Source organism: Didymosphaeria variabile (assembly GCF_027946475.1).
Source record: "Didymosphaeria variabile strain IMI 356815 chromosome Unknown scaffold_6, whole genome shotgun sequence".
In the NCBI taxonomy this organism is placed as follows: Eukaryota; Fungi; Ascomycota; class Dothideomycetes; order Pleosporales; family Didymosphaeriaceae; genus Didymosphaeria; species Didymosphaeria variabile.
In genome coordinates, this window is record NW_026611625.1 from 1,403,025 (window position 1) to 1,429,447 (window position 26,423).

Here is a 26,423-nt window from a genome sequence, read left to right on the forward strand (position 1 = left end):
AAGGAAGCGACGAGGCACGGATGGGAGCCTTAGCACGGGAGCAGGCTTCTTCATGACAGCTGTAGCTGATGTATCTAGGCGGAGCAATATACCGACCGAGGGCTACCTCGGAGTTAACAAAGAAGCACACGACACACGGAGAAGCCGGGCATGTCGTCATGTCTGCAATGAAGCGCGAACGATCGAGCGATTCGCAAGAATGCAACGGGAGGGAGCAGAGCTGAGTCGTGACCTGTCGTTGCCCTTCCCGCATCGCGTTAACGAAGCAGAGCACAGCTCGCGGGGAAACGTGCCGAAGGCGAGCTCTGGCGGCATGCAATTTCACGAGAGCCAGGCTTGCCAGTAGGGCTGGCAAGAGGCGAGTACTTGGGCCGGCGGCGGGTCGACACAGCTGGCTTTCATTTGCCGAGTCAGCTTCAAACGGTGGGTTTTTGGACGTGCTTGGTGAGCAGGAGCAGAGCGTGCCGTGGAGCGAGACGCGGTCGGACGTGCCCCTGAAACGCCCGCAATGCAGTGAGCAACACGACCACGGCGAGGTGCAGCGCAGCGCAGCGCGGCCAAAGGCGAAGCTTGCGACGCCTCGCCCTGCGCCGCCGTTTGCTTTTGGAGCCGCCGGGGACGTGTGGACGGTGGGAATGTCATGTGCCGCTAGTCGAGCGCGTCCTGTCCTGGCGCGTGGGTGTTGTTTACGGCACGGCCGCGTCGGGCAAGGCGCCATCGTCGGGCGGCCCGGCGCCTGTCGAGAGAGACGACCGGACGAGATGCGAGAGAGCGGCTCACTGCATCTCCATCCCTCGTCATTGGCCGTCGCCTCGGTCCAGCACCGCTCCTGTGGTCACTCGACGGCCCCGTTGGAAGCCTTCCGCTCGAGCCCCCAAAAGTTAATCACCACTGGTGGGACCGCTTGGCTTCTCACAAACATCCTTTCCATCCCGACCATTACTGTGCCAGCCAGGCCACGGCGCCCCTTTGCACGCTCTCTCGTTGCGCCAGACGCCGTCGCATCCATTCCTTCACCTTTCAATTCGTAGCCCTGCCGCGCCTTGCACTGTACACCTGCCTCCGTGCCTACGGACCAACCCACCTACCTAATTCCTCACATTCGCGCTTCGCTGGCGCCGTGCTCCACAGCTTTCACACGCGAGATCTGCAACCTTCAGCCTCGCCTGCACCACCATAGTACATCCCCGACATGTCGATGCACACATACGGCACTCCCGAGACAATCTTTCGCCCGGCCGAATGAGGCAATTCTCCGCTTCTGCTGTTGTATCCTCTAGGCCAGCCACTCGAAATGAGTGAGCCTCCACCGCCCACTAGCCCTCGCGCCTGGGCACCCATCGCCGCCGACTCAGGGACCAGGTCTGAAACGCCTGTCTCGAGGCAGCACTACCTTCCCTACCGCCCTCATCACGCCGAGTACACTCCGCCTACCTCACCTCAGCCGTCCAACAACCCACATGCACAAGCGGCGCCTAGGAAAGGCTTCGGATCTGGACGATCCCGACAACCGGCACAGCTACAGATGGACGTAGCTGTTGCTCCTGCATACGAACGCGCCGTATACAGTCCCTCTCCCACCGCGAGCCCACCACTGCTGCCATTGACCTCCCCCAAATTCAGTACACGCTCACGAACGCCGTCCCTCCTCCGTCATGCCGCATTGTCGTCGCCTCTCAACAACGGATTCCCACGGGCAGAACAGCCACAATCACCCACGTTCCCTCCAGTGATGCGGCAGATCAACCACCAGAGCGTGACGAGCGATCCTCGATCCTTGTTTAACCCGCTCGCCAGCAATCCCGTCAACCCCAATGGCTCAGATCCCTTTGCAGACGAAGTGCCTTGGCCGCAAGCACAGCAACAGAGGCATCGTGGAATGACGACCTCGACACAAGCGAGCTTCCAAGGCTACCCACCGCTGCGATCTGCAACGTCCATACCCGACTATGGGCCCATCAGAGCTAGTAACCGTTCCAATCCATCTGGGGCCTACAAGCCTGACCGCGGCGGGCTGAACTGGTCGCACAACGAACACTTTCCTCCGCGCCTGTTGCGGGGTGAGGAGTCACGAGCCAGTGTCCGGTCAGGATTGACGAATGCATCTAGTCTTATGGAACAGAGTGGCACCGAACGAAGCAGCGTTGCTACAGGCAGGAGCTCCATTGTGAGCAGTGACAACAGGGCGAGCACCTATTCAAGGGACCAGTCAGAGGAGCGCGATCTATCAACCGATACACTTCCAACCAGTATCTCGCCCGACGAGGAAGACATTATGAGCTCGGTCGAGGATGTGATCGATGCATACTTCGACGAACCGGAAGACCAAGAATCTGAGCCCCTTCCTGGAGATACTGTTCGTTATCGTGGCTCATCTGCGCTAGATTCAGATGCTGGGCATAACGACCGCTCGTCGAGCTACTCACAGGATATCAGTCGCCCAACATCATCGTACATCCCCGCTCATGAGCAGCTCGGACAAGCTGCTAACACACATAATAGGGAGCTGTCAAGAGTTAGCGAGCGGGACTCTTTTGGAAGCTCCCCAAATCGCCTATCGATGCCTCAACCTGCACACTTGGATCTCGGCTCGCTTCAAGCCTCAACCACCACCAGCCCACAAGAGAATCAACGCGCCCAGAAAGAGCAGCTCACCACCCATGGTCCACTTCGACTGGACCACACAACGAATGCCGGAGGGGACCAACAATTGCAGACTATCGATATGGCGTTGCAACGATCAAGCGAGGAGCTGCCCCGACGGACGTCTACGATGGCTGCAGAACGTAGGAGCAGGATCTTGGTTCGGCCCCGCCTGTCTACCAAGTTGAGCAGTGATAGCCACAAGATGCAGGAGATCCACAAAGAGCTCACTGGTCTGCCGCAGATTCCTCGCAGTAAATCGCGATTGTCGCGACACGACTGGGCAGAGTTCGAAGGCTACGCGAAGCGGCATTCTAAAGGACCAAGCGCTGCACTTCGTGCGCTTACTGAGGCATCGACCACTTCCCCACCCAAACGATCTTCGCCGTTGCCCGAGGTGGATGAAGACGACGCATTTCCTCGGCGTGCGTCTACCAGCATTTTCGATCGCAAGAGCACCTTGTTCGACCTCAGCAGCTTTGAACCTTCCCCACCTAGCAAGGCTATGACGACCAATTTCGGCAGCAATAAGCCCCACGCCAGGCCCTCTGCAGGATTGAAGAAGTCGGCGGCCGTAGGTGTCGAACGTGACCGCTATGGTTTTAAGAAGGCCTCAGACAAGATCAGCGTGCAGGAGTACAACACATGGCACCCAAAGTATGAGGAATACGTCACGCGCAGGTCGAACAAGTGGATCACTCTGATGAGGAAGTCAGGGCTGTCAGTTACAAAACCTACTGAGTTCCCGGAAGCCTGCGATAAAGTCAAACGCTACGCACGGAAAGGCTATCCTCCGGACTGGCGCGGAGAAATGTGGTGGTTCTACTCCGGTGCGCAGTTCAAATCGCGCCAGATGTCGGGTCTCTATCGCTCGCTGGTCGCTCGGGTCGAAAACGGCGAACTCAACAAGGACGACCGCGAAGCCATCGAAAGAGATCTTGACAGAACATTTCCTGATAATATTCATTTCCGGCCCGACCTGAAGTCGGCACGATTTAGTGACGGAGGTGACGACGAGCCATCGATGGTTCGCGACCTCCGCGAGGTTTTATCTGCTTTCGCCTTACACAACCCTGGTATTGGGTATTGTCAATCATTGAATTTCATTGCAGGACTATTGCTTCTCTTCTTGAAGCAGGATACTGAGCGAGCGTTTATCCTGTTGACCATCATCACCCAAAACCACCTTCCAGGAGCCCACGCTAGGAACCTCGCCAACACCGAAGTCAACGTCTTGATGATGCTGATCCGCGACTACCTTCCCAAAGTATGGGCTTCGATCAACGACACAGACCTTGTGAATAGCGGTCCAGGATCCAAAGCCCACCCTGAATCAAAGTTCCAGCGCCAGCCAACCGTGGCGCTCTCCTGCACGTCGTGGTTCATGAGCGTCTTCATCGGCGTCCTCCCCATCGAAACAGTTCTCCGCGTCTGGGACGCTTTCCTGTACGAAGGCCCACGCGCACTCTACCGCTACGCTCTCGCCATCTTCAAGCTCGGCGAAGGAGAGATCCGGAAATACCGACCCGGCGACGGTGAGCTCTTCATGGCTGTGCAGAACCTTCCCCGGCGCTGTCTCGATCCAAACACTCTGCATGACATCGCTTTCGTCAAGAAGGGGTTTGGCAGCCTGACGCAGAATGTTATCGATCAGAAGAGGCAGTTCTGGCGCGACCAGAACGAGCGTTCGGCGAGTCAGAGGAAGAGAGCCCCGCCACAACCCGTGCGACCGGACACCGCCGTTGGAGATGACGAAGGGAAGAAAGGACTCGGTGGGCTCCGCAGAAGAGCTTCGATGAGGTTTCTGAGGAAGCGAGAGAAGACTTATTTGGAATAAAAAGCGGCATTGCGCAGGAGTTTATTTCCTTGTTTTCGATACATTTGCACGGAGTTGCCCTCTTGTTTTCTTCTGTCATGCATGGGAGGAAAGGAAAGGGAAAAGTACATCAAGCATGGACATGGATGTCTCAAGGACACATGAGGTGGATGTTGGGATTCTTCTGGTTGCATGCATTGTCTTCGTTCGAGTTTTAGGCGGACTGAGATTTGGCTTCTTGTATAGTAGAGTTGCATATACCCCTTGTAGCTAGCTGTGCGTGATGATGTACGAATATTACGAATTTGTAATCTTGGAGCGATTTGTATGTTTTGCGTTGATGTATGGTATGGTATGCTGGAATGAGTGGTCTGTTGCCGGTCTTGAGGACGGACCTCGGGAGGATGTAGGGCGCCATATGTGCTGGGTAGGTTTGGTCGAGTCACGCCGAGGTATTGTACAGCGAACAGTTCCCTTCTTCCCCTTACTACGCAGATTCATCCGGCAAGCCTGCGTTTCTCGGGTCTGAGTATGTTTCAAAAGGCTTATCTGAATACCCTCGTTGATCGTCGCGGATGTAGGGGTAGATTGATGATAAGAATGGACGAAGAGGGTGGGCAGAGTGAGAAAGGACAACAGGTCTAAGAAAACGCTGTGCACTGCGTGGTGGAGCTTGACTACTGTGTGGTACAAGGTCAAGATGCGAGGCACTTAGCAAGAGACGCGTGCAAGGTGCTAGTTGCGCAACGCAGAAGTCTAGCGGGACCTTGACAGAAGACATCACGTGTAGGAGACGGAGAATTGTAGAAGGGAATCGCTAGGAGTGCCGCGCGGTAGATGTTTGAGCGAGCAACAAGTGCAAAGTGACGTAACGAAGATGTGGTGTTCCGATCGTGGGTGACGGGGTGGGGTTAGATGGAGGTGGTCGGAGCGGTTGGAGTATCTTGATTCATTGTCAATAGATGGTGTCTCATTAAAGGTGAAGTGGTCTCGGATATGATAAAGCTGAGTGGGGTACGAGACAGTGTATTTTGTTCGTGCCTTCGATGGAGAGGTGGAGTGTGACCGTGTTTGACACTTTTGCATTTCGGGAGGCTGTGGGTGAAGGGGGGGGGATGTTGTATATTGACTAGTGATCTAATAGACATGTACGAAACTACCACCAGTATAGGGCTGAGACACGCACCATTCGTGCTACCACGTCTCAGTATACCATGCCACCTCTACCCCTAGCTCATTCAGCGACGTCTTCAAAGCCGCAAAGTCAAGGTCAATAAAACCGATTTCATCATCTTCGTCCTGTTGATAATTATATTAGCATATCTTCAGTTGTTGTTGTGCAGCAGAAGCATCACACTCACGTCGTCATGCCGTGTCTCAATATCCTCGTGTTCATCGTCGTCGTCACTGTCCGTCTCTTCCACACTGTGTCCCCTAGCCCAGTCGCTCCGTATAAGTACTACTCTCCTGAGCTTCTGGACCCCTCCGTCTTCTTTACTCTCGAGTATGGTGCCCAGGATATCCAACGCCGTAGTCAGGCTTGTTGCTCTGATCCACAAGATTCTCAGGCGATTAGTAAGAATGTACAAGACAGCTGGATCTAAATGCGGCCAGTCTAGGTCCAGTCTTTCGACCGAGCTGCTGTTCTTTAGGAATTCGTTCAATTCATCTAGTGTGTCTTCCTTGGGTGTGTGCGACAAACGGAGGGAAAGTGTCAATAAACCTTTGTGGCTGTGAAGGGAGCCGAGGATCTCCGATGTAAAGAATAGCGCCGATGACGTAGCCAATAGAACGCGTTCGCTAATAGAAAAATATGCCAATTGGTCAATTGTGCGCAGAACCGAGCCGTCGAATGACTGGAATTTCGATGTGAAGTTGCTGTGTTGCCTGTGTGTTGGTGTCAGGAGACCAGGTTGGGATACGATCGACATACGCGTCAAATTCAGTTTAGACAATATTGCGGCAGTCTCGGCGGGTTCCGTACCACAAAATCCATCAAAGGAGAATGCAGTCAACGCCTTTAGATCTTGCAAAGCATCAAGGCTCTGGTTGTGCATGTTGCCTTCCAAGCTCAAGTCTTGCAGCGCAGGCCAGTGAAATGCAAGCGTCTGCAGCATCTTTGCCAGGAAGTCTTCGTACAAGTGTGTTTGTCGTCCACTAATTGCCCGGATGGTTAGTGTTTTTACGTTCGGTATCTTTTTAAAAGCTTGATCGAGTGCACCGAGCTCTTCCTCGTACAACTCCCATGTCCGAAGGCTTCTTGATCGTTCGGGATTGTCGGACCGTGAGGTGGAGACTAACACCGGCGCGAGATCGACATCTTGAAGCTCGAGGAAGATCTCATGAACATCTCGAAGTACGTCCTGAGTCCTTTGTACCAACCAGTGGCTTAAAGCGGTCTGACTTCGGAAGACAATAGGCCTTTGGTACAGGAACTTGCGTGATTCTGAATGTATGTCCTGACATGTTTGGAGAATCTGTGGCCCCTGTGAGGGATCCAAAAGTACGTCTTGATAAATGAGCTCTCGCAACTCCAAGGGCAAAGCAAACAAAGGAGTGTCTTTGTTACTCATGCTGTCGACGACTGCGCGTGGCAGCTAGGTTAGAGTGAGTCAGTCTTCCAGTCTTCAGGTAGGTTCGCTGCTAGCCCTTTAACGTACTGGATCAACAGGTTCGTATTAGTTTTGCTGGTCAGGTATCGAACAGCCCTCACTGAACTGCTCCTTGTTGCTTGCTGCACCTCTCTAAACCTCAACCGCTTGTTTGCCTCGGTCAATGTGAAGAGGAAGTATTCCGGATCAGGAGGAAAAACCAACCTGGAAGAAGATATATGATAGACCCGGGTTTGATCTTCGAAGTATCGAGGTACAGGGTCAGCATGGTTCATTTAAAGACGAGCCGCTCTTTGCGAACTGCCTTTCGGACGAGCTGAGCCTTAGAAGCGGTAGATAGTGGGTCGTGCTTTTCGCTAAATGGAAACCTAGAAAAATGGTTCATTCCAAAGTTTCGTTCATATTACAGCCCTAAACACTGTATTGAGAATGATAGGCACGCGTTGACAACGATCGCGAAGGCCATTGGCAACCGAAGTTGTGGCGTTTGTCAGTCCGCAAAGAGGGAGCCCCAGGCACACGAGCGTTCGTCATGGGGTACATGCATTAATTGTGAAGTGAAAAGTAAGCAAGGATTAGAGCCCGAATTGCGGTAGCTCACCATCCAAGACATAAACCAGGAATTTCAACACAAAAAACCGGCCAATCAACCATGGTGATTCGGCGCCGGTGATGTAATTTAGATACGCGAGCCCGAGTCTGACGGCGCGGAGCGCTTGGGTTGGAGCGTTGGGCAAGGTACTGTGTTTAGGCTCAGACAAGACAATCTGTAGTTCTGCAGCCACGATGTTCTTCTCCGTGAGACCTTGCGAACGGACGTGGTACGAGAATCGAACCATTGTAGAACTACCGGAGAACTGCCCGGCCTCGTCGATAGGGTCTAATAATAATTGCTTTTGCTGCTCCCCTTGGACAGATCCTCTTGCATAGCCCGATTCGATGTATACATCAGGAAGCGAAAGAGCGTTTTTGAGGCATCGAATTGGGAGTGGAAGACGTTGCGACTAGGTTCCGCTGGATCGGCGGCGTTCAATACGAGTCAGTTGCTGCCGTACTGTCGATCAACGATATTGGGACCTTTGCCAGGCAGCGCGTTGAACCATGTCCCGAACAGGCAATGACGAGGTGCCCAAATCGGAAACTCATCGCTCATCGCTTCCTGATGCAGAGCTCGATCTGGACATCAGTTGGGATTCCGCTGCCATCGTCGCTCTTCCCATGCCGCGTGGAGGAACAAGAAGCGCACGGTGGCGCCGCTTGGTAGATCGCATTCGGAACTGCACGCTCCCATACCGCCCGTTGGTGGGGCCTTGGGAGTAACCGTCCACGGGCAGTTGATATCCTGCCGCGATTCTAGACGTCGTGTGAGCATCGTACGATGCGTGACTTCAACGTACACGGCAGACTAGGGCTTCGCACGAGGTCAATCCCCTGGCGAGGAGGGTCTGTGGGACGTGTTTCGGTCGCGACCATGGTCATGGCAGAAGCAGTGTGATGGGTTGCAATTGCCTTGACCGTGCGCTTTAGCGTGCACACTAAACCTGCTCTGTCGTCCCTTCCCCATATCTAAACCCTCGCTGCGGTGGGCCCAACATGTCTCCAAGCATCGTTATCTACACCTCTCTCCTTGAAGGCACGATCAACGCTTTCTGTACGCGTTAGGATGGCGGGCGCATGCTTGAATACATGCACTGTGCAGCTCTTTCCCAAGACTGCCCAAGCGACATCTCTCACGACGGCAGACACCACCTCCACTGGTAGACAGCCTCGCGGTTCCGTGGAAGCATGTCGGCTACCCTTGCTCTGCTGGTGAGTGACTGGCTCTTAGACTGCCGAAGCCACGAGCTACGAAAACACGCGATCCGCCACACAACCATCTGGCTGACCAGCTGCCGGCCAGCCGATCGGGACCGCTCGACCCCGACTTGAGTTCAGTATGACTGGAATTTAGCAGCCGCTCTATTCCTCGGCGAGCAAGCCATCAAGCCTTCTCGCTCAATTTCCACTTCAACCAGAAAACATCCGGCCGATATGACCCATGGCTGACGCCCATGAGGATTTCCTGTACCTTCAACCGGCCCGCTGAAGGCTCATTCAATCCATCGATCCGAAGACGCAACGGAGCCCTAAAAACGTGGACCGACATGCCCAGTGAGCGAGTCTCAATCAGCCTAAGACGACTCGACGGGCAACGACCGATTGTGGCACGCTAGATTTCTCGTCCTTGCGCGTCTCTACGGTTTCGTGCGAGGCAGTGTCATTCATCCAGGTGGTCTCATGTCCCTCGCAGCTTCTTTGCGGAAGGATGGATTACGACTCGTCCTTCACCTACCTGCGCTACTCCCAAACAACGTGTTATGCAGACGGCATCATTTCTTATTATCATCGTTGGGGACTTTCTAGAATACTTCCACAGCACGTGGGAGTACAAGGCTGTAACGCCTCCACCGGATTCCAGCCGAGTCTGGAAGCGTGATGGAACACGCCACCTTTCACGCCTGTATCAGGAGTCTTTTCTAGCGGCAAAAGATGGCATGTTTAACGAGCATAGAAGTGGTATCAGTTGGTCGATCCTGATGGCCGGGTTCCCTCGGTCATCGCGAAAATACTTTACGAAGATTTCGCATGTAGCGAACTTTGCCTATATGGCTGACTGGCTGTTTTGCATAAAACGGTGGGAAAGCTCCTTTTGAAAGAGGCTTCGTGGACCGAAAGCCGCAAACGTACTTGCAACTGGCCAATTCTAGCTCGTTCCACCTTTCGTACGTGGGCGGTTCCCTGCCGCCCATGTTGTGGCTCTTGTCGAGCCAGAAGCATAGAGCCAGTTCAGTTGCGCCAGGAAGAAGGCCCTGCAGCCACAGACGTATGCTCTAGTCTGGTTGTGACTGCTTGAACAGCATGCACCATCCACGTTGTTGGCTCACGTGGGTAATTCGCCGACCTCGTGGGCGCCACCTTTGGTCGAACGGTCCAAATTTCATTTTCCTTAACAGCTAGTTTGACGTTATATTCTTCTGGAAACAACTGCTAGTTGCTCACGTCTTCGTTTCCGCATTCCCTAACGTAGTTCAAACATTGCTGTGTGCCTCACGCCCGCTACCACCTTAATGCGTGTGTACGGGAACTGTTCACGTCGTGGCAATTTCTCAAGATCGAAACTATGCAGCTTTGTGCAACTCAAACTACCTCAGTCTTAAGTATTTTGGAGTTTATTGTACGCTATCACAATTTGAACACGGTCGGACTCAGCCACGCACATGATTTCAACGGCCCTCTGAAGTTACAGATGAGAGCGTCAAACCGGATCTGAAGGGCGTGTCCTACCCATCTTACAGATCCAACTTCTCCTAGAGCGTATAATTAGGTCAGACCGAAACAACGAAAAGCGTTGGAGAGTGAAGTTTGTGTTTCGCTAATTCGATCTCTGCTTTGTTCTTAGCTGTCAAATTAAAGTGTCGTTCGTCGATATTTACCGCAACCTTCACACGTGGAAGCCTGATCAAACAACGCCGCCACAAACATATCTCGCCTATACCTGCCCTCCACTACCTACTATCAAATGCGCTCTGCGCCCTTACGGTAGCCACCACATGGCTTCCGCACAGACTTGAAAAGCCTGCCATCGTCGGGTATACACCCCTCGTCTATACCTGCATTGTTCTAGAACAACTCAAATGCAGCATGCAAGCCACCACATGGAATACACTCCAGCCGCAAACCCCCGGCCGGGGCATCCAAGCCTGTCCTCGTCGTCTAACGTGCCACGACTTCGTCTACACAACACCCCTGCACGCACATTACAGCTTCCACGTGGTAGCCCGCCCGTACAAAGCCGCACGCTAGCTACATCCCACCCAACCTCTTTATTGCCACGGATCCATAGACCTGAGATTGAGACCTCATCTCAGCCGACGTAGTACGAACGCCACAGACAAGAGACCTCATTACCACCATCCGCAGACGGACACCATAACCCCTATCCACCGGCAGACTTTGTCTACACTACTCACGGGCTTTGTCACCGCCCTCACGAACGAGACGCGCTTGAGCCGACACGCAACTGCCGCGCTCGACTAAGACTTGATGCGCGTCGGCCACACACAGATGTAGTGCAAACGCGACAGATAGGCTTCACTTTGACCATCCAAAAACAGCCTACGCTACTACTGCCACGAGCTTTTCAAAGCTCAAGCGCAGCCGCTGCGACTTCCACCAGGAATGGGCTTTGGTCAACTTCTGCCGACGGCCGACGTGGTGCAGACGCCATAGACAGAACTTCATCACCGCCACCCACAGAAAGACTTCACGGACAACAATCACAGACAGACTTCACTAACCATAGATGACCTTTAGTACCACCATCATCACCGCCACGAATGCGATGCCTTGAAATCCATACGCAGCTGGCGCATCTTTTTCCATCAAGGGGCTAAGATTCGTGGCCTACAAACGCCACGAACGGACTTCTTTCCCACCACTGGGAGATGCACCAAGTTCTAAGCGCAGCCGCCGGGGAGACCCCGAGTGATTCGCTTAGGGTCATGTGCCGAGAGAGCATGCGGTCTGCCAGACATCGTACGATGCCCTCCTTCCCAGTATCTAATGGAGCTTCTGGTAGGTTACACAACATGACGCTCCTCACCTCAGGATGATCATCCACCGAAAAGACGTGCCGGCCAACAGCAATATTCTGCCGACGAATTTCTCGCAGGGCTAAGGCAAATCTTATGGCCCTAGAGAAAAGATAGTACACATAAACATATGATTATCGATCTCTAATCCCACACACAAGCATCCCTATCCAAGAAAAAGAGAAGCATGTTCAGACATACTTGTACACTGCAATGGCAGCACAACAATGCTCCACGCTAGCTTCTAACTCAAATCGAGGGCCCGTCATCTTTTGGTACATGTCTGCTACCCGAAATGACAGTGCAGGACCCGTGCACCGCCGCTTCATCCACCAATACCTCACTCCACTGCCATGAATTCCAGAAGGTCTACTTTCTCCAAGCCACCATCCCCTTCACCGCGTAGGAGAGTTCGCTTATACGCGCAATAACTTCGCTGCATAGCTTGTAATCAGCTGATCGGTAGGGAAGCTCATCTCCTCTAGCTTTTGCGCGTACGGAGTGGGGACTTCGGCACCAGTGACACGGGCCGGCGGCGCCTTGAGGTAGTCGAAGCCATACTCGCAGGCAAGCGCCATGATCTCGGACGCAACACCGAAAGACGGGTATCCGGACTCGACGACGAGGAGGTGGCCCGTCTTCTTGATGGACTTGATAATGGCTTCGACGTCCAGGGGCTTGATGGAGCGCAGGTTGATGACTTCGGCCTCGACGCCGTATTGGGACTTGAGCTGCTCGGCAGCGACGAGGGATTGGCCGACGCAGCGGGAGAGGGTGACCATGGTGAGGTCCTTTCCGGGGCGCTCAATCTTGGCTTTTCCGAGCTGGAAATTGTTAGCGGAGGACATGCAAAAGGGAGAGGGGGTTAAGTACGGGAATCACGAAGTCGTCTTTTTGGGCGGCTTCGCTCATGGGGAAGGAGAGACCGTATAGGAGTCTGTGAGTATGTTAGCTTGTGTGTAGGTAATTACTTTTTGGGCTCATACTCGTTCTCCAGGACGACAACCGGGTTAGGATCCCGGATGGCCGCTTTCAACAGACCCTTTGCATCCTCGGAGCTGTACGGTGCGACGACCTTCAATCCCGGAATGCTTCCGTACCACGCAGTGTAATCCTGAGAGTGCTGAGCGGCGACACCGGAAGCGAAGCCGTTAGGACCGCGGAAGGTGACGTTGCAGGGCTGAATACCGCCAGACATGTAATGCGTCTTTGCGCCGGAGTTGATGATCTGGTCAATAGCCTGCATGGCGAAGTTGAAGGTCATGAACTCGCACTGTACCCTGTTAGCCTCCGGGGACCAAAAGATTCCTTAGCATGGATAGAGGTGCTCACAACGGGGTGCAGGCCCGCCAATGCAGCGCCCACACAGAGACCGGCGAAACCAGATTCGGTGATGGGGCTGTCGATTACCCTCCTCTCACCGAAGCGGTCGAGCAGACCCTTTGTGACCTTGTACCTGCGAGCTCGTCAGCGCGAAATTCGCCGATGATACATCAACGCATCGCGCAAAAACAGCGGATGCATGAACAGCTTCACAAAGCCCTCAAACGTGCTCCTCTAATTTGCCGGTGCCCAACTTGGTGTACGTACGCTCCGTTGTACTGCGCAACCTCCTCACCCAGCACGAAGACCTTGTCGTTTGCCTCCATCTCCTCGGCCATGGCCTCATTGAGCGCGTCTCGCACCGTCATCTCCTTGCTACCACCATCGGAGGCGTATCTCCTGGCGACGATTGACGGCGAAGCAGCGGCAGGGCGGAACGCGGGTCGGAAAGCAGGAGCTGCTGGGCGGGAAGCTGACAGCAGGCGGGCTGCTGGTCGGAGGAGCCTGGAGGCAGCCATTGGAGCGGCGGTATGGGAGAGTGAGGACGAGGAGAGGGAAGGCCGCGGGCGAGAGATGGCCGGTTTGGGAGGTGTGCTGGTGTTGTTGACTGTTGGGTAAAGTTTTGTTCCTCTTAGGTCGGGGATCGGGGACGATACTCGCGAAGGTGGGTCCAAGCTCTAAAACACCCCGATTGTTGGCCGCGTTGAGCCGTACGCCTATCTCAACAACAGCCTAAACACAGACGTATCGTACACGGAGTCGATTGAGGCGCAGGGTATGGATCTGGTGGATTACACGACAGTGCACATGTGAATTAGGGACTTCAAGTTCACTTTGCTCTGCTCAAGAGCATCAATTATTAGCTCTATATGCATATCTATGCTGACCATCACTGCGTTGACATTACTGCAGGTCGCTCCTACTCGATAAGCCCAATATTACAACAATATATAGTTGCAAGCGCTCAAAATTCTCTTTTTGAGATGCACCAATCCGAAAACCCGCAGACTAGAAAAGAACAAAAGGGAACGCGGCTTATGCGTCCGCAGGCTTACGGCCGACCATCAGGTACATGGGCGTGAAAAGCTTCTGCTTGCCACCAGCAACGAGGCAGTCGGCAGCGAGCGCAAGAGAGTCGGCAGTCTTCTGAGTTCCCCTGGGCGCGACACCAATCGTCTCGAGGGCGCCGACGAATCTGTGAACGAGACCACGGCCAATCTTGGTCATTCGCATAATCGTGGGAATGTCGCCGAGGGTTTGGATGTACTTCATCTGACCAGAGAGGGGCCAGTACCACGGAGCGGGGTCTTCATCACGGTCTGCCAAATCCTCGTGGTGCTCTAGCACGAAGCCAGCAGCCTTCATGGCCTTGAGAGCCACCTCGATCTTCTCCATGTTGGAGATACCGTCGCCAATCTCGATACCAAGACGGATCTCGCGGTGCTCAGGGTTATCGTTGTCGTACTTGTCGGTCATGAGCCACTCGTAGACACCGAACACGCCGCCGGGCTTGAGGACACGGAAAATCTCGCTATAGATACCCTCGAGAGACGGGGCGTGTACAGTAGCCTCGATGGCGTAGACAGCATCGAACGAGTTGTCAGGGAAGGACATTTGCTGTTCAGGGGTCAATGCATGTACAGTATCTCAGTATCATTTCTACACGTACCATGAAATCGCCCTTCGTGTACTTGAGCTTGTGTGAGAGACCCTCCTTCTCAGCATACCGGGTCGCGCGCTCGATCTGGTAGTCGTTGTTGTTCAAGCCAACCACGTTTACGTTGGCGAACTTGACCATCTCCCTAGCGGGTCCTCCGACACCGCAGCCGACATCAAGAACCCGCATGTTGTCGTTCAGTCCCATCTTGTGCGCCAGGTAGTGCTCGTGGCGGGCAATGGCCTGGTAGAAAGGCTCCCCGTGGGCAAAGCGGCAGAAGTGGAAACTCTGACCCCAGCCATACTCGTACAAGTCGGTCGCAAGGTTGTAGTAGTGGCGGGTGAGGGTGGCATACTCGTCGCGGCGGGCCTGGAAATGTTAGCTAATTTGAGCGCGACTGCTGGTGCAATTGGCGTACCTTGCGGGTCTCCTCCGTCTCTTCTGCAGCGGCCTTGTTGTCCCAGTGCTTGAAGTACTCGTCCACGGCAGCTTGCTGGGCGGCCCTATCCTTTCCCAGCATGGCACTCATGCCACCCTTCGCCTGGGAGGACTTGCCATGCATGGCCTTGTTGAAGTCCGCATCGCGCGAATGGTCCTCTTTTTCGAGCGCAACGGGAGACATTTTAAAAGTGTAGGTGGTGGTGTTGAACCGAGACAGTTGGGAGACGGAAATAAGGTAGTATCGACTTGGTAAGGAAGGTAAAGAACAATTGCCTGTGAAGTGGTCGAATACCGAGCAGAGAGCAGCCCTCTTAAGGAGAAGACCACCAGGAGAAAGAGCGGTGCAGGAAATATGCTGTCGGTACAGAACGGCGCGTGATTGGTTCCTTGCTCGGGATACGCTGCATACGCTAGTGTGAAATTACAGCAACCGCCACCAGCATGTGAGGCCAAGCTCCGCTTCGTCACTTCATCAGTTGAACGCCTTCACGCGCACTCAGAAGCCCTGCTGCGCCCCACACCGACGACGAATCGCTCACATAGCATGAGAAGCGATCGCATCCCCCTGCAGACAACGTACGATATCTTGCACCAGCGCGCGACCGCCTCCCGCACCAGGACATGCCTCCGCAAATCAAGCAGGACCTGAACCGGTCGGGCTGGGAGACGACAGACTTTCCGTCAGTGTGCGAGCGATGTCTGCCGGACAACCCGTATGTTCAGATGCTCAAGGAAGACTATGGAGCTGTAAGTCCCATCTTCCTTTCCTGGTAGACTCACCTTAACAAAACCTGTGCAGGAATGCAAGATATGCACCCGTCCCTTTACGATCTTCCGATGGAAAGCAGATCGTACTGCCCGCCAGAAACGTACCAACATCTGTCTGACATGCGCGCGTCTAAAAAACTGCTGCCAGTGCTGCATGCTGGATCTGTCGTTTGGATTGCCCATCGTGGTTCGTGATGCGGCCCTGAAGATGGTGGCGCCGGGTCCCCAGAGCGACATCAACAGGCAGTACTATGCGCAAGAGCACGAAAGAGAGATAGAGGAGGGCCGGGGAGCAGTTGAGGCTTATGACAAGACCGATGAAAAGGCACGCGATCTCTTAAAGCGGTTGGCGCAAAGTGAGCCATATTACAAGAAACAACGAAGGCTCGAGGCGGAGGGCGAAGGAGCACAGAAAGCGCTTCCAGCGCCTGCAGGAGAGTCCGACTCTGCAGGCGGGCACGTACCTGGACCTATAAGGACGAGGGATACGAGGGGTCCGTTAAGCGGCCGCGGTGGGATGCGACCTGGGCGTGGCGGATGGATGGGGGGAGGGCCAGCAGCACCAAGCCCTGAGGACTGGTTACCTCCGAAGGACCCCAATGTTGCGTCGCTATTTGTTACTGGAGTCGAAGATGACCTGCCTGAGCACGAGATTCGCACACATTTCGCCCAGTACGGACAGCTTCGATCGGTTGTATGTTCACATCGCGCGCATTGTGCATACGTCAATTACGTAAAGAGGAAGGATGCAGAGACCGCGGCAGAGACGCTCAAAGGCAAGGTAGTCATCAAAGGCTGCCCGATGAAGGTATCCTGGGGCAAGCCGAAGCAGCTGGACAGCCTCGATCAGAACGTCCGGATGATGTACGCGAAAGAAGGCAGGCAAGCAAGCGGGAATGCTAGACGCGCGCAAGCTGCCGTTGAAGCGGCTCCAGAGGCCAGCTTTGACAGTTTGGCGGCCATTGCTCCACCCCCGGGAGCAGACGATGAAGTCAATTACGCCAGCTTGGCTGGTAACTAAGCATGTATTACATTTGCAGCATCGGACGGCGTTCAGGATTTGTAAAGGAAGGGTATCACGATTCATATTGGACGGAAGAAAACTTCAGGCCGAGCAGCATTTGGAACCTGCTAATGTATTCCCCTTTCCTGCTTTTTTGATATCCTCATTGTTTCCACGCTCGGTGTGCTCGTGTATATTCAGCTCTGATAGACAGTATTAGCAATTGCAACATCTGCAAAGCCGCATGCACTCCCGAACATACTGTAACTGCCTTCTGTCTCTGTCGCCTGGCCTTGTACCACGTTCTCCCTCAGAAACTTTGCGACCTCCTCTGCGTGTGCGATAGATCTTGTGTATTCTTCGCTTTCGGTGGCGAGGCCGCGGTTATTCTCGAAGTTCTTTCGCGCTTCGAGGCGGGCGGCGGAGAGCATGCGCGTGTCGCCTGGTGCAGACGTGAGCTATTAATTCGCTCCAAGGTATGCAAAGCAATCACGCACCTCGGAACGCGATGCGCGCCGATCGCAAGAGATTCCTGTATGCTGCGATGGCCATCTCGTGCGACATCAGAGGCCGTCCTGGAATGTGTGAGGTGTGAAAGGCGAGGGCAAGAAAAGTCGCGGAGGCCCATGTTCATGGACAGGGATGGGGTCCCTGCAGCGATCAGTCAGCTGCCTATAGCTCGTTTGTGACGTCGCAAGACCACTACTTTACCTTTCTTCACCCCGCCCACGCGACGATGTTAACGCGCCCTTGAGTTGACTTTGGCGCCCTGGGTGCGCTGCTAATTCAATAAAATGGTCTCTTTCTGGCCGTTCAAGGTATGCACATCCGCTGAAGCTTGCATGTTTGTGGGCTCACGAGGCAACAGTCCAGCGAGGACCAGGCGTACTTCGAGAAGACGCTTTCCACGCTCTCGGGGAAGATTATAAGGGCTGCTTCTCGAAATGACGCTGCGAGGCAGAGGTCTAGGCGCATTCGCGTGATGTGGACACTCTGGGCTGGGTTTGCCTACATCTTTGCTGCTCTGTTTTGGTCGCTGGTCGTGGGATACCAGAATTGGGGACGTACAGAGTACACCGCGGTCGTTGGGGGACCAGTACTGTACGAAGATCCACCATCTCCAAGCTTGCGTTTCTTGTAGGTTGACCGCATACAGGATCTACATCGTCCGCACCACAACGACCCGCTACTACGACTGGCGCATCTCCAGCACAGAAGCCTACATCAAGACCCTCACCAAAGAACGCGAAGTAACGATCGAGCGCCTGAAAGAATCTACGAAATGGAACTCCACACAGCAACTCCTCGAGAAGTACGGCGGCCAAACCAAGCAGAAGAACCCCAACGCCTCATCTGACAAGAAGAAAGACGGACCACAGAAACCCACTTCAGCGCCAGGACCACGCACAGGCATTGCACCACCGCCGACGGCAAATATTCAACGGCCATCCGACCAGCGTCCAGCAACACCACAACAACCTGCAGCAGCAGCACCTCCACAGGGTCGGGGTTCATCACCCGCACCAGCTCTTCCCCCGCCCGAAAGCCTAACAGCCGAATTCGCGCCTAACGCCTTCTCCGCACCCGAGCTCACTCGACAATACACCGCATCCACAGCCTCCTTCACACAATCCCACTGGTACGACCGTATCCTGGACGCGCTCCTCGGCGAAGACGAGACGCAGCCGAAGAACCGCCTCGCACTAATCTGCTCTGAATGTCGTCTTGTGAATGGGCAGGCGCCACCTGGTGCGCGTACGCTGGACGATGTGGGACGCTGGCGGTGCGGAGGGTGTCACGCGTGGAATGGAAAAGAGAAGGTGGAGGAGGTTGGTGTGGAGAGGCTTGTGCAGGAGTGGGAGGAGGAGCGTAAGGCGAGGGAGTTTGCGACTGATGGTGCCGACAAAACCGAGAAGAAAGAGATGGAGGAAGCTGTGGGCGAAGACGAGGGCTCTGGCGTGGATGTTGCGGAGGAGTCGGTTGACGAGGCACCTGCTGTGGGGGAGAGGACGACAAGGAGCAAGAGCAAGGCGAAGGGCAAGTAGTAAGGGATATAAGGTTCACAATAGGCCTGGCATGGTCTAAGTATTCTCTCTAAGTCATTAAGCAGCAGCAGCATCACTGCTAACATTCATGGTCCAGCGACATCTTCAGTGTTCAACAATATCAAACATCACCTGAAGCACATACAAGAGTTTCCTGTCGGAGCGGGAACGCTCTTCACCAGCATGATCCGAGACGATTTCAGTCGCATATGCAGAGAGATCTTCCTCTGCATCGGATCGGTCGTAAGCAGTAGCGCAGATGACTTGGCCAACTTGGAATTCACGCCACGCCCCATAATCTGCATTAATCCATCCGCCATCACACGTGGTGTTATATCATACCGGTAGCTAATCACAGCTGACTAAGACCTAAGATGCAAGAGGAAGCTGTGCTTGCAGTGTCCTGGGCAGCGTAACAGGGCTTACGCCCCTGCGCGCCCTACAAGTGACATGCATCCTTGGACTTTCTGCATTTCCTTGTCCCACATCGATGTTTCCGTTCGTTCCAACCTTTCTCTCATGATACCATCCTCGACGCTCTTCAACCATGATCCTCATCATCGGCGCTGGCATGGCCGGCGTAACGCTAGCCCGCTACCTCTCCAGCAGAAACATACCATTTCGCGTCTTCGACCAGCAAGCGGAGTTCAAAAACCAAGGGTTTGGTTTGACGTTACGCGGTGATACGATCAGTAAACTACTTCCTTTATTAAGCTTGAAAGAGCAGGAACTTGGTCCCGCCGTGGCTGTGGATCGTAAAACTGGTAAGACGAACGCCTTCTTGGTAAATGTAGTGACGGGGGAGAGATTTGCGGCGGCAAGTTTCAAAGAGGGCGCGAGCACGAGGGACTTCAGGACGAATAGGGAGAGGCTGCGGGGTGTGATCATGGGCGATGTAGCCGGGAGTGTGGAGTACGGATGCAAGTTGGTGTCGTTCATGTTGACGACTTCTGGAGTGCGCGTGGTCTTCGAGAATGGAGTCGATGTGGAAGGTTCCGTGCTCGTCGCCGCAGACGGCGTGCACTCTTTCATCCGCTCACGACTCCTCCCGCACTGCGTCCCGCAAGACTGGGACGGCGTCATGTTAAATGGTACATGTCGCTTTCCGATAACAGAATGGAATGCCAAGATAGGACCGCATATTGGTGATGCAGCCGTGTATCCTGGGTTCGGTGATCAAAAAGTTCTCGCGATCACGATTTACGACGCCGATTGGGACCCTTACTCCGGATATGTGAATGTGTCCTGGGGCTACTCGAGGAGGAGGAAGCAGGGCGACGATCCGCTTTTCGTCAGGTACGCGGAACGGGGGTTCGATAAGGCAAAGGCGCCGGATGCTTTCTGGGACGAGATTGCGGCGCTGCCTCCGAGGGATCTGGTGGAACCATTTCGAACGATTTTTGAAGGTATGAGAAAGCGTGGCGACAGAACTATACACCATCAGCTGGTTAGTTTGCTCGTTCCTAAGGAAGACCTCCTCTCTAAGCTGCAGTCCGATAAAGTTGTCTTCATAGGCGATGCGGTACATGACTGGAGTAACCATGCTGGAACCGCGGCGAATGCGGCGATTCAAGATGCGCTGGCGTTAGGAGAGGTGCTGCAGACGAAGGCGCAATTGGGGGAATATTACGAAGACAGATACCCTAGTTGGCTAGAGTCTTATGAGAAGAATGGGGAAGACTTCCAGGCGTTGCATAGGCCGATCAAAGAGTGGCGGGCGCTGCTAGATGCGCAAGACGTGGAGCAGGAGAAGGCGGAGCTCAGGATGAACGCTGCTCCTGCTGCACAGTTGTAAAGACCGTGAGATGCGTACAATCTACTTGGCCAAGCACACGCATAAGTACAGAGCGTTGTTATTCACCAAATTACAGCAGACGTTCGATTTCATTCTACAATCTTTATTCATTTCATCGTACATACATTCGCAAAATCCATGCGGAGAGGTGCTGTCAACCTCGGAGAGCATCACTGTCCATACGACAGGGAGCGTTTTAAAAGTTTTCCCGCTCAACTCCAGCAAGACCGCATCCATGAACACGTATTACAATCAAAGAGACCAAAACCAGAGGGAAAGCTCGCCAATGGCTTCCTGGACTTTAACCATGAAAACTGACATCTGCTGACCAAAAGTGTAGACACAATGCAAGCTGCTGAATCGCATGATGTCGCCATGCCGAACTGAGAATGCATAACAATGTAGTGCAAGTATTGGTGACACCCTTGCTAACCCTTGAGCTCTTCATCGGAGAGAACCATGTCGTCGTAATTGTCAGAAACATCGTCGGTCTCATATGCAGCCGGTCTGTCAGGGTACGCAAGGTCACCGTGCGTGTTATGGATCTTGGTATAGTGAGGGCTCGTGAGACGGCCAATCGTCTGCAACCGCTCGTACCTATTGCTCTGCACCAGTTCACGTGCGTCCTTTGGCCACTCTTCAGCGCGTTGCTTTCGAAGCTGTCGCTGCCGCTGCCGGTCGGCGAGCGCGATGGCCTGGCCGCGTACTGTACGACCGACTTGAGCAACAAAGCCTGCCGTGCTCTCGACAGTCGTCATGATGGTCTCGTAAGGTGTGTTAGGCAGTCCATCCTGGTAACCGGTGGGCGGTTCTTCACCATGGACACGGCAGGTTGAAGCTGGCTGCAATGTCTGGTCGGTAGTCTCCTTGACGTTCACCATGGTCCAGTCCTCCTCCTCCAAGTCATCGTCAAGATCTATCAGATCTTTCTGCGCGGTGGACAGCTTCTTCTCGAGAACGTACTTCGCTGGGTCAGCCTTCTTGTAGCGAGGTTCATCCACAAGCTTGTAGTTCGGCTTTTTCCTCTCAGCCTTCCGCTCCTCCTCTTGATTTTTCGACGTGGCCCACTGTGCGACGTGCGGCGGCAAAGACTCCTTATAGCCAAGATTGATAGCACTCATCGTGGCCTGCGTGCCGAGGACCGTTGCAGCACGACGCGTACCTTTTGCAGTGAATGCGCCGACAGACCACAGCGCTTTACCGACGCCAGACATTCCAACAGCGTTGCGGAAGGACTTTGCAGCAGAGGAAACATTCATAGCTGCCTCGTAGGTGTCGTGCTTGACCGCTTCGTAGGTACCAGGGAAATAGTACGTTGGGTAATCTTTGGACCCACAGTTACCCATCTCGTAATCTAGCATATCCATGGATACATCCGCATACTCCTTATCAACAACATTTTCCGTACTCGCAGTAGGAACATTAGTACGGCTGGACACGTCGTTTATCGGATTGTCCTTCGGAGCTGCCGTTCGCGGGAAATCGCGCTGTGGACCACTGCCATGCTTCAAATTGTGGCCGGCTCGATCCCGTAACTCGGAGAACGATGGCATTGGAGAGGGACCGACCGGAGTCCGCAACTTGGGAGTATTTCTATGACCCACGCCGTGGACAACGGGTGTCTCAGGTGCAAGAGCTGGACGCAAAATCTCGGGATGATGCTGTCCAAAGGTGGCCTCGAAAAAACCGTCAGTTTCGATTTGCTTGTTCGCAATTGTGGCGACGGAAATCAAGGCGGATCGATGCGAAGCCTTGGCTTTGGAAGGTTGATACTCTATGGTATCTGCGTCTTCGTCAAGCAGTTCGGCAATGTAGTCCTGCTTAGGAGGCTTCTTAGCTGGAGAATCCAGATTGATATCCTCCAACTCGTCCACCAGATTCTCTCCTAGATTTGGGAAAGTTTGTGGTACATAACGATGCTTAGAAGCAACCTCTGGAGCAACTAGATGCTCTCGGTTGTGTGTGGGTGTGGTGAGCGGCTCCGCTACTACATCGTCCTCGAGAAGCTGCTCGTGCAGAACAGTTGCGCCTCGAGACGGTGAATCCTCCCACTCGCCGTCGTAGTCGGGAGCCGCGACACCATCCAGCTTCTTCAGCCAGTCGACTTTAGCCATGGCGGCAGGCTTCTTATCAGATGAGTTCTTGACAGGGACCTTGGCCGAGTAGAAGAGATTGAGGCTGTCTTTAATCGAAGCTGTTGAGGTAGAAGTCAATGTGTCGGTCGTGGGGGAAGTGTTGTCATCAACAGGAACGGCCGAGTTGATGTTATTGATCCCCCTCTGGACTAACGAACCTATATTAGAACCCCGAGTGTCTAAGGTATCCACGACGGGGTCAGAAGTATCGTGCTTGTCGGGTTGCTCTGGAAGGTCGGTTGTCGTGGTTGCACGCTTCTCAACCAAGTCGTCGTTGGGTGATCCAGGATAAAGGGTGGAAGGCACCGGAGCAGGGGCCGGAGAGATAGCGGAAAGATCGTTGACTACTGAGGTTCCCGCATCCCTGTCCTCGATGTCACCAGGAGCTAGGTCCACTTTAGCTTCAGGCGTCGTGGCTTTCTCCGGTGCAAAACTGCGATCCATATATTCTTGCTCGATAAGAGGACGGTTCAATTCCTGGACATCTCCAATAGATTCGCCAGTGGTCACCGTCGCTTGGTCCAGACGCTCATCGTGAGGATTGTTGTCATCCTCGTCCACGAAGGTGTTTGGAGCAATACGCTCCGACGAAGTTATAGTCATGAGGAATTCTCCAAAGTTTAGGTGAAGGATGATTTGCCGCAAGTTGTCAAGGCTTGAGGAACGTCGCTCCGTCAGCGAAGTTGATAGTGCCGATGTGCAGGGGAGTGAGCAGCACAGGAAAACTCATGGATGTTTATGAATGGGAGAAGAGGCGCACGAGCTTCCAGAAGGGTAACATGAGATCTTGGCATTCTGTCACTTCACCCCTGAGCTGTGAAACGGTGTTGTGGCGCAGTAGTACCATAGTTAAACTTTCACTACTTATGTGACAGCTAAGGGGCGCATTATCGGAGGGACTCCTTTAGAAGTTTCTGTGGAGTATATAAGGGGACATGATTCAGTCATAGCAATGAATACTCGCACTCGATTTCGTGGGTGTCATGAGGCCGCTCGAGTACGAGATGCTGGGAGCTAGCAAGCAAACCTTGGGACGAGACGTTACATGTGAACCCCATCAAGCGACTTGTCTCCCGATTTCATAGAATCATAGAGATTGTGATTTATCGCAAACTTACCGGCAAATCTAATTTGATGGACCGCAAAGGGCCAATCTTGAAATCTCAAAGCATCTAGGAAGAAGCAGATATAAGTCATAAGTTTGAAAAGTCGCGAAAGCACATCTCCACATTGCCAATAGCAAGATGATACGAATGCAAGCACATCGAAATAGCGGATGCATAGGCCTGCTCGGACGTGATGCACCGGCCGTTGCGTCCTGCCTAAAATGCTTTCACCCTGCGTCCGTGCTCCACTTGAGAGATCAACATTGTTAGCGGTCGCTGTAAAGGGCTACAGCTTCATCAAACATTCTATATAATCAATGAATTAGGAACGCCCATCTAAATATTCACGCGGCGGCTCTACAAAGCGACCGATTCAACCCTCAACCCTTACGCACTCCCCTCGAGCAAACCGGGACCACGGACCTTCGAGTCCACCCCCACCTTTTCTAACGCCTTCATAAACCAACGACTCGGTACTTAAGTTCTCCAGAATACCCGTCCGTTCTACCCTCTGCTTTAGAAGGCATATCTATACCCGCTTAGTTTAACATTGTTGAGAAAAGTCACTTGCACGAGACATTAAACCCGGAGGAATGGCTGAGATGGCCGACGAGCTATCCGCTAATGCAGAGGACCTTCAACAGCAACGCGCCAACGGTGCTGCGACTGAAATTTCTTTCGACTACTTTGTCCGACTTCTCCGACGAGACGACGCTCGTGAAAGACTGCTCGAATTCGTCTATGACACCAACTTCAGGGGTCTATATGTGGCAACTCGACCTTCTGCGCTTTCGACAGCCTCAGTTCCGAGCGTGACACCTGCTTCAGACCATGTCCCAATAACAGCACCTCGTTCACAAGTACCAGTGTTGCCGAGCTTGACCCCTAGTACGGACCCACCTACTACACCTCAGCCCCAGCCAGCGATATTGACCCAGATAACGGAGGTAATGACCCAGGACGAAGCCCCGGGCTCGGTGGGCAAACCAGACGAGGACTCTGACAGCGAACTCGAATACGATGAATGGATCGAAGAGTATGTTCCTAAGAGACCGAAAGTTCGAGAGTATGAGCTACTCCCTCTCGATCAAGCAATCATCGTGGACGGAGGCCATCCCAACTGGCCGGCTGTACAGAAGGCTATCAAGGAAGTGGAAAAGAAGCGTCGCGAGCGTGAGGAACGTGAGGAACGCGTTAGAGGCCCGATTCTCTTGGAAACCGCGCTCAAAGAACATACCGGAGGCCTGAAGCGAAAGCAGTTCGACAGCGTCGACGAACCTGATGATGGGGACTCGCAGCCGCCTCAGAAGAAAGCGAAGGATGCATCCTTTACTGAAACTTTTGATACGGTACGGGTCATTGATCCAAAGGGCGATACTGAGGTACCCAGTAAATTCCCGCTGAAGCCATCCAAGACAGCTATTGGCACGCTTGATGCTAATCCTTCTGTACATACGATCGATAAGAAATCTCCGCCATCGGTGGCGACCGAGGCTAGTACCTCAGCTGCGCAGGCACTCAACGATACAGTGGTTGCAGACAATACTACATCTCACGCCGAATATGTTGACGAGACGCCAGAAGCTGAGGAAAGTCTTCTACAGCTCTCTAAGCAGGACGCCACCCTGCATGCAGTTCCTGCGCCTCCAAAGTCCCCAAGGGAACCTAACAATGAAGTACCTGTATCTTCTCAGGCTTCTGAACAAGAAGATGCAAGCTCAGCGCTAAAGCAGGTGAGTACATTGACACCGTGGCAACCCCCTCCGGAGATAGAGAATTTAAGACTCTCTAAGAACATCAATCTCCATCCCTCAAGGCAACTATTAGCTAAAGTCACGAAGCCTAGGAAAGAACCGTACGTTTTCGCCGGTAAGCGCCCATCGAAGCGAAAGGCAGCACAAGAACCTGATGAAGAAACTCGCCCCGCCAAGCGCCGAAACAAACAACCGGCGAAAGATGAACAGGATGCTCGCCCTGCAAGCCAACGCAGCAAGCGGAAGGAAAAGGTCGACGTCCAACCCTCCCGTCGGTCGACACGACTGAATAAAGACATTTCCTCCGAACGTGAAGAAACCCTTGCGCCCAATGCTCCACAATCCGTTGCACCCGCCCACGAGCCAAACTTGAACATGGCTCCTGCTGCTGAGCTATCTTCCAAGCCCGCATCTCCGCCCCGTCGACTGGTCACGGTGACCAAGAAAGAGGGCTCGAGGCCGCGGTTGATGGTAAAGATTAAAATCAATCAAGCGAAGCTGGCTAAGGCTACGCGCTTGACTCATCCGTAAATCTAATCGAAGCCACTCTCACGGAAAGTGTAGCCTTCGGACCGACGTTATCATCCGATCTCTCCCCATTCGATGTACCGTTTACAACCAGCGAGCAATAGGGGACTACAACAACATAACACCACTCTCTCAACAAATCTTGAGCGTAAGATTGCGACCTAGT

At 53.7% G+C, this 26,423-nt stretch overlaps 10 protein-coding genes across 10 annotated transcripts; 5 read left to right on the forward strand and 5 right to left on the reverse strand.

Moving 5' to 3' along the window:
* Nucleotides 1-1,294: 1,294 nt before the first annotated feature.
* Nucleotides 1,295-4,480, forward strand: N0V89_008367 (uncharacterized protein; the record flags this gene model as incomplete). Its single annotated transcript, XM_056217123.1, has 1 exon — nucleotides 1,295-4,480. One exon carries the CDS (start codon nucleotides 1,295-1,297, stop codon nucleotides 4,478-4,480), a length of 3,186 nt encoding a protein of 1,061 aa, XP_056068679.1.
* Nucleotides 4,481-5,784: 1,304 nt separating this feature from the next.
* On the reverse strand, nucleotides 5,785-7,032 carry N0V89_008368 (uncharacterized protein; the record flags this gene model as incomplete). The annotated part of the gene is made up of 1 exon (XM_056217124.1): nucleotides 5,785-7,032. The coding sequence occupies one exon, from the start codon at nucleotides 7,030-7,032 to the stop codon at nucleotides 5,785-5,787; it is 1,248 nt and encodes a 415-aa protein (XP_056068680.1).
* Nucleotides 7,033-12,118: 5,086 nt separating this feature from the next.
* On the reverse strand, nucleotides 12,119-13,543 carry PDB1 (pyruvate dehydrogenase E1, beta subunit; the record flags this gene model as incomplete). Its single annotated transcript, XM_056217125.1, has 5 exons — nucleotides 12,119-12,526; nucleotides 12,576-12,639; nucleotides 12,689-12,975; nucleotides 13,035-13,158; nucleotides 13,293-13,543. 5 exons carry the CDS (start codon nucleotides 13,541-13,543, stop codon nucleotides 12,119-12,121), a joined length of 1,134 nt encoding a protein of 377 aa, XP_056068681.1.
* Nucleotides 13,544-14,060: 517 nt separating this feature from the next.
* ERG6_2 (Delta(24)-sterol C-methyltransferase) lies at nucleotides 14,061-15,304 on the reverse strand (the record flags this gene model as incomplete). The annotated part of the gene is made up of 3 exons (XM_056217126.1): nucleotides 14,061-14,642; nucleotides 14,695-15,051; nucleotides 15,101-15,304. 3 exons carry the CDS (start codon nucleotides 15,302-15,304, stop codon nucleotides 14,061-14,063), a joined length of 1,143 nt encoding a protein of 380 aa, XP_056068682.1.
* A 440-nt stretch (nucleotides 15,305-15,744) lies between these two features.
* Nucleotides 15,745-16,912, forward strand: SLT11 (Pre-mRNA-splicing factor slt11; the record flags this gene model as incomplete). Its single annotated transcript, XM_056217127.1, has 2 exons — nucleotides 15,745-15,870; nucleotides 15,923-16,912. The coding sequence occupies 2 exons, from the start codon at nucleotides 15,745-15,747 to the stop codon at nucleotides 16,910-16,912; spliced, it is 1,116 nt and encodes a 371-aa protein (XP_056068683.1).
* Nucleotides 16,913-17,091: 179 nt separating this feature from the next.
* Nucleotides 17,092-17,446, reverse strand: MZM1 (Mitochondrial zinc maintenance protein 1, mitochondrial; the record flags this gene model as incomplete). Its single annotated transcript, XM_056217128.1, has 2 exons — nucleotides 17,092-17,336; nucleotides 17,392-17,446. 2 exons carry the CDS (start codon nucleotides 17,444-17,446, stop codon nucleotides 17,092-17,094), a joined length of 300 nt encoding a protein of 99 aa, XP_056068684.1.
* Nucleotides 17,447-17,688: 242 nt separating this feature from the next.
* N0V89_008373 (uncharacterized protein) lies at nucleotides 17,689-18,939 on the forward strand (the record flags this gene model as incomplete). Its single annotated transcript, XM_056217129.1, has 3 exons — nucleotides 17,689-17,712; nucleotides 17,763-17,995; nucleotides 18,051-18,939. The coding sequence occupies 3 exons, from the start codon at nucleotides 17,689-17,691 to the stop codon at nucleotides 18,937-18,939; spliced, it is 1,146 nt and encodes a 381-aa protein (XP_056068685.1).
* A 547-nt stretch (nucleotides 18,940-19,486) lies between these two features.
* N0V89_008374 (uncharacterized protein) lies at nucleotides 19,487-20,734 on the forward strand (the record flags this gene model as incomplete). Its single annotated transcript, XM_056217130.1, has 1 exon — nucleotides 19,487-20,734. The coding sequence occupies one exon, from the start codon at nucleotides 19,487-19,489 to the stop codon at nucleotides 20,732-20,734; it is 1,248 nt and encodes a 415-aa protein (XP_056068686.1).
* Nucleotides 20,735-21,162: 428 nt separating this feature from the next.
* N0V89_008375 (uncharacterized protein) lies at nucleotides 21,163-23,472 on the reverse strand (the record flags this gene model as incomplete). The annotated part of the gene is made up of 1 exon (XM_056217131.1): nucleotides 21,163-23,472. One exon carries the CDS (start codon nucleotides 23,470-23,472, stop codon nucleotides 21,163-21,165), a length of 2,310 nt encoding a protein of 769 aa, XP_056068687.1.
* A 1,096-nt stretch (nucleotides 23,473-24,568) lies between these two features.
* Nucleotides 24,569-26,260, forward strand: N0V89_008376 (uncharacterized protein; the record flags this gene model as incomplete). Its single annotated transcript, XM_056217132.1, has 1 exon — nucleotides 24,569-26,260. One exon carries the CDS (start codon nucleotides 24,569-24,571, stop codon nucleotides 26,258-26,260), a length of 1,692 nt encoding a protein of 563 aa, XP_056068688.1.
* Nucleotides 26,261-26,423: the final 163 nt, after the last annotated feature.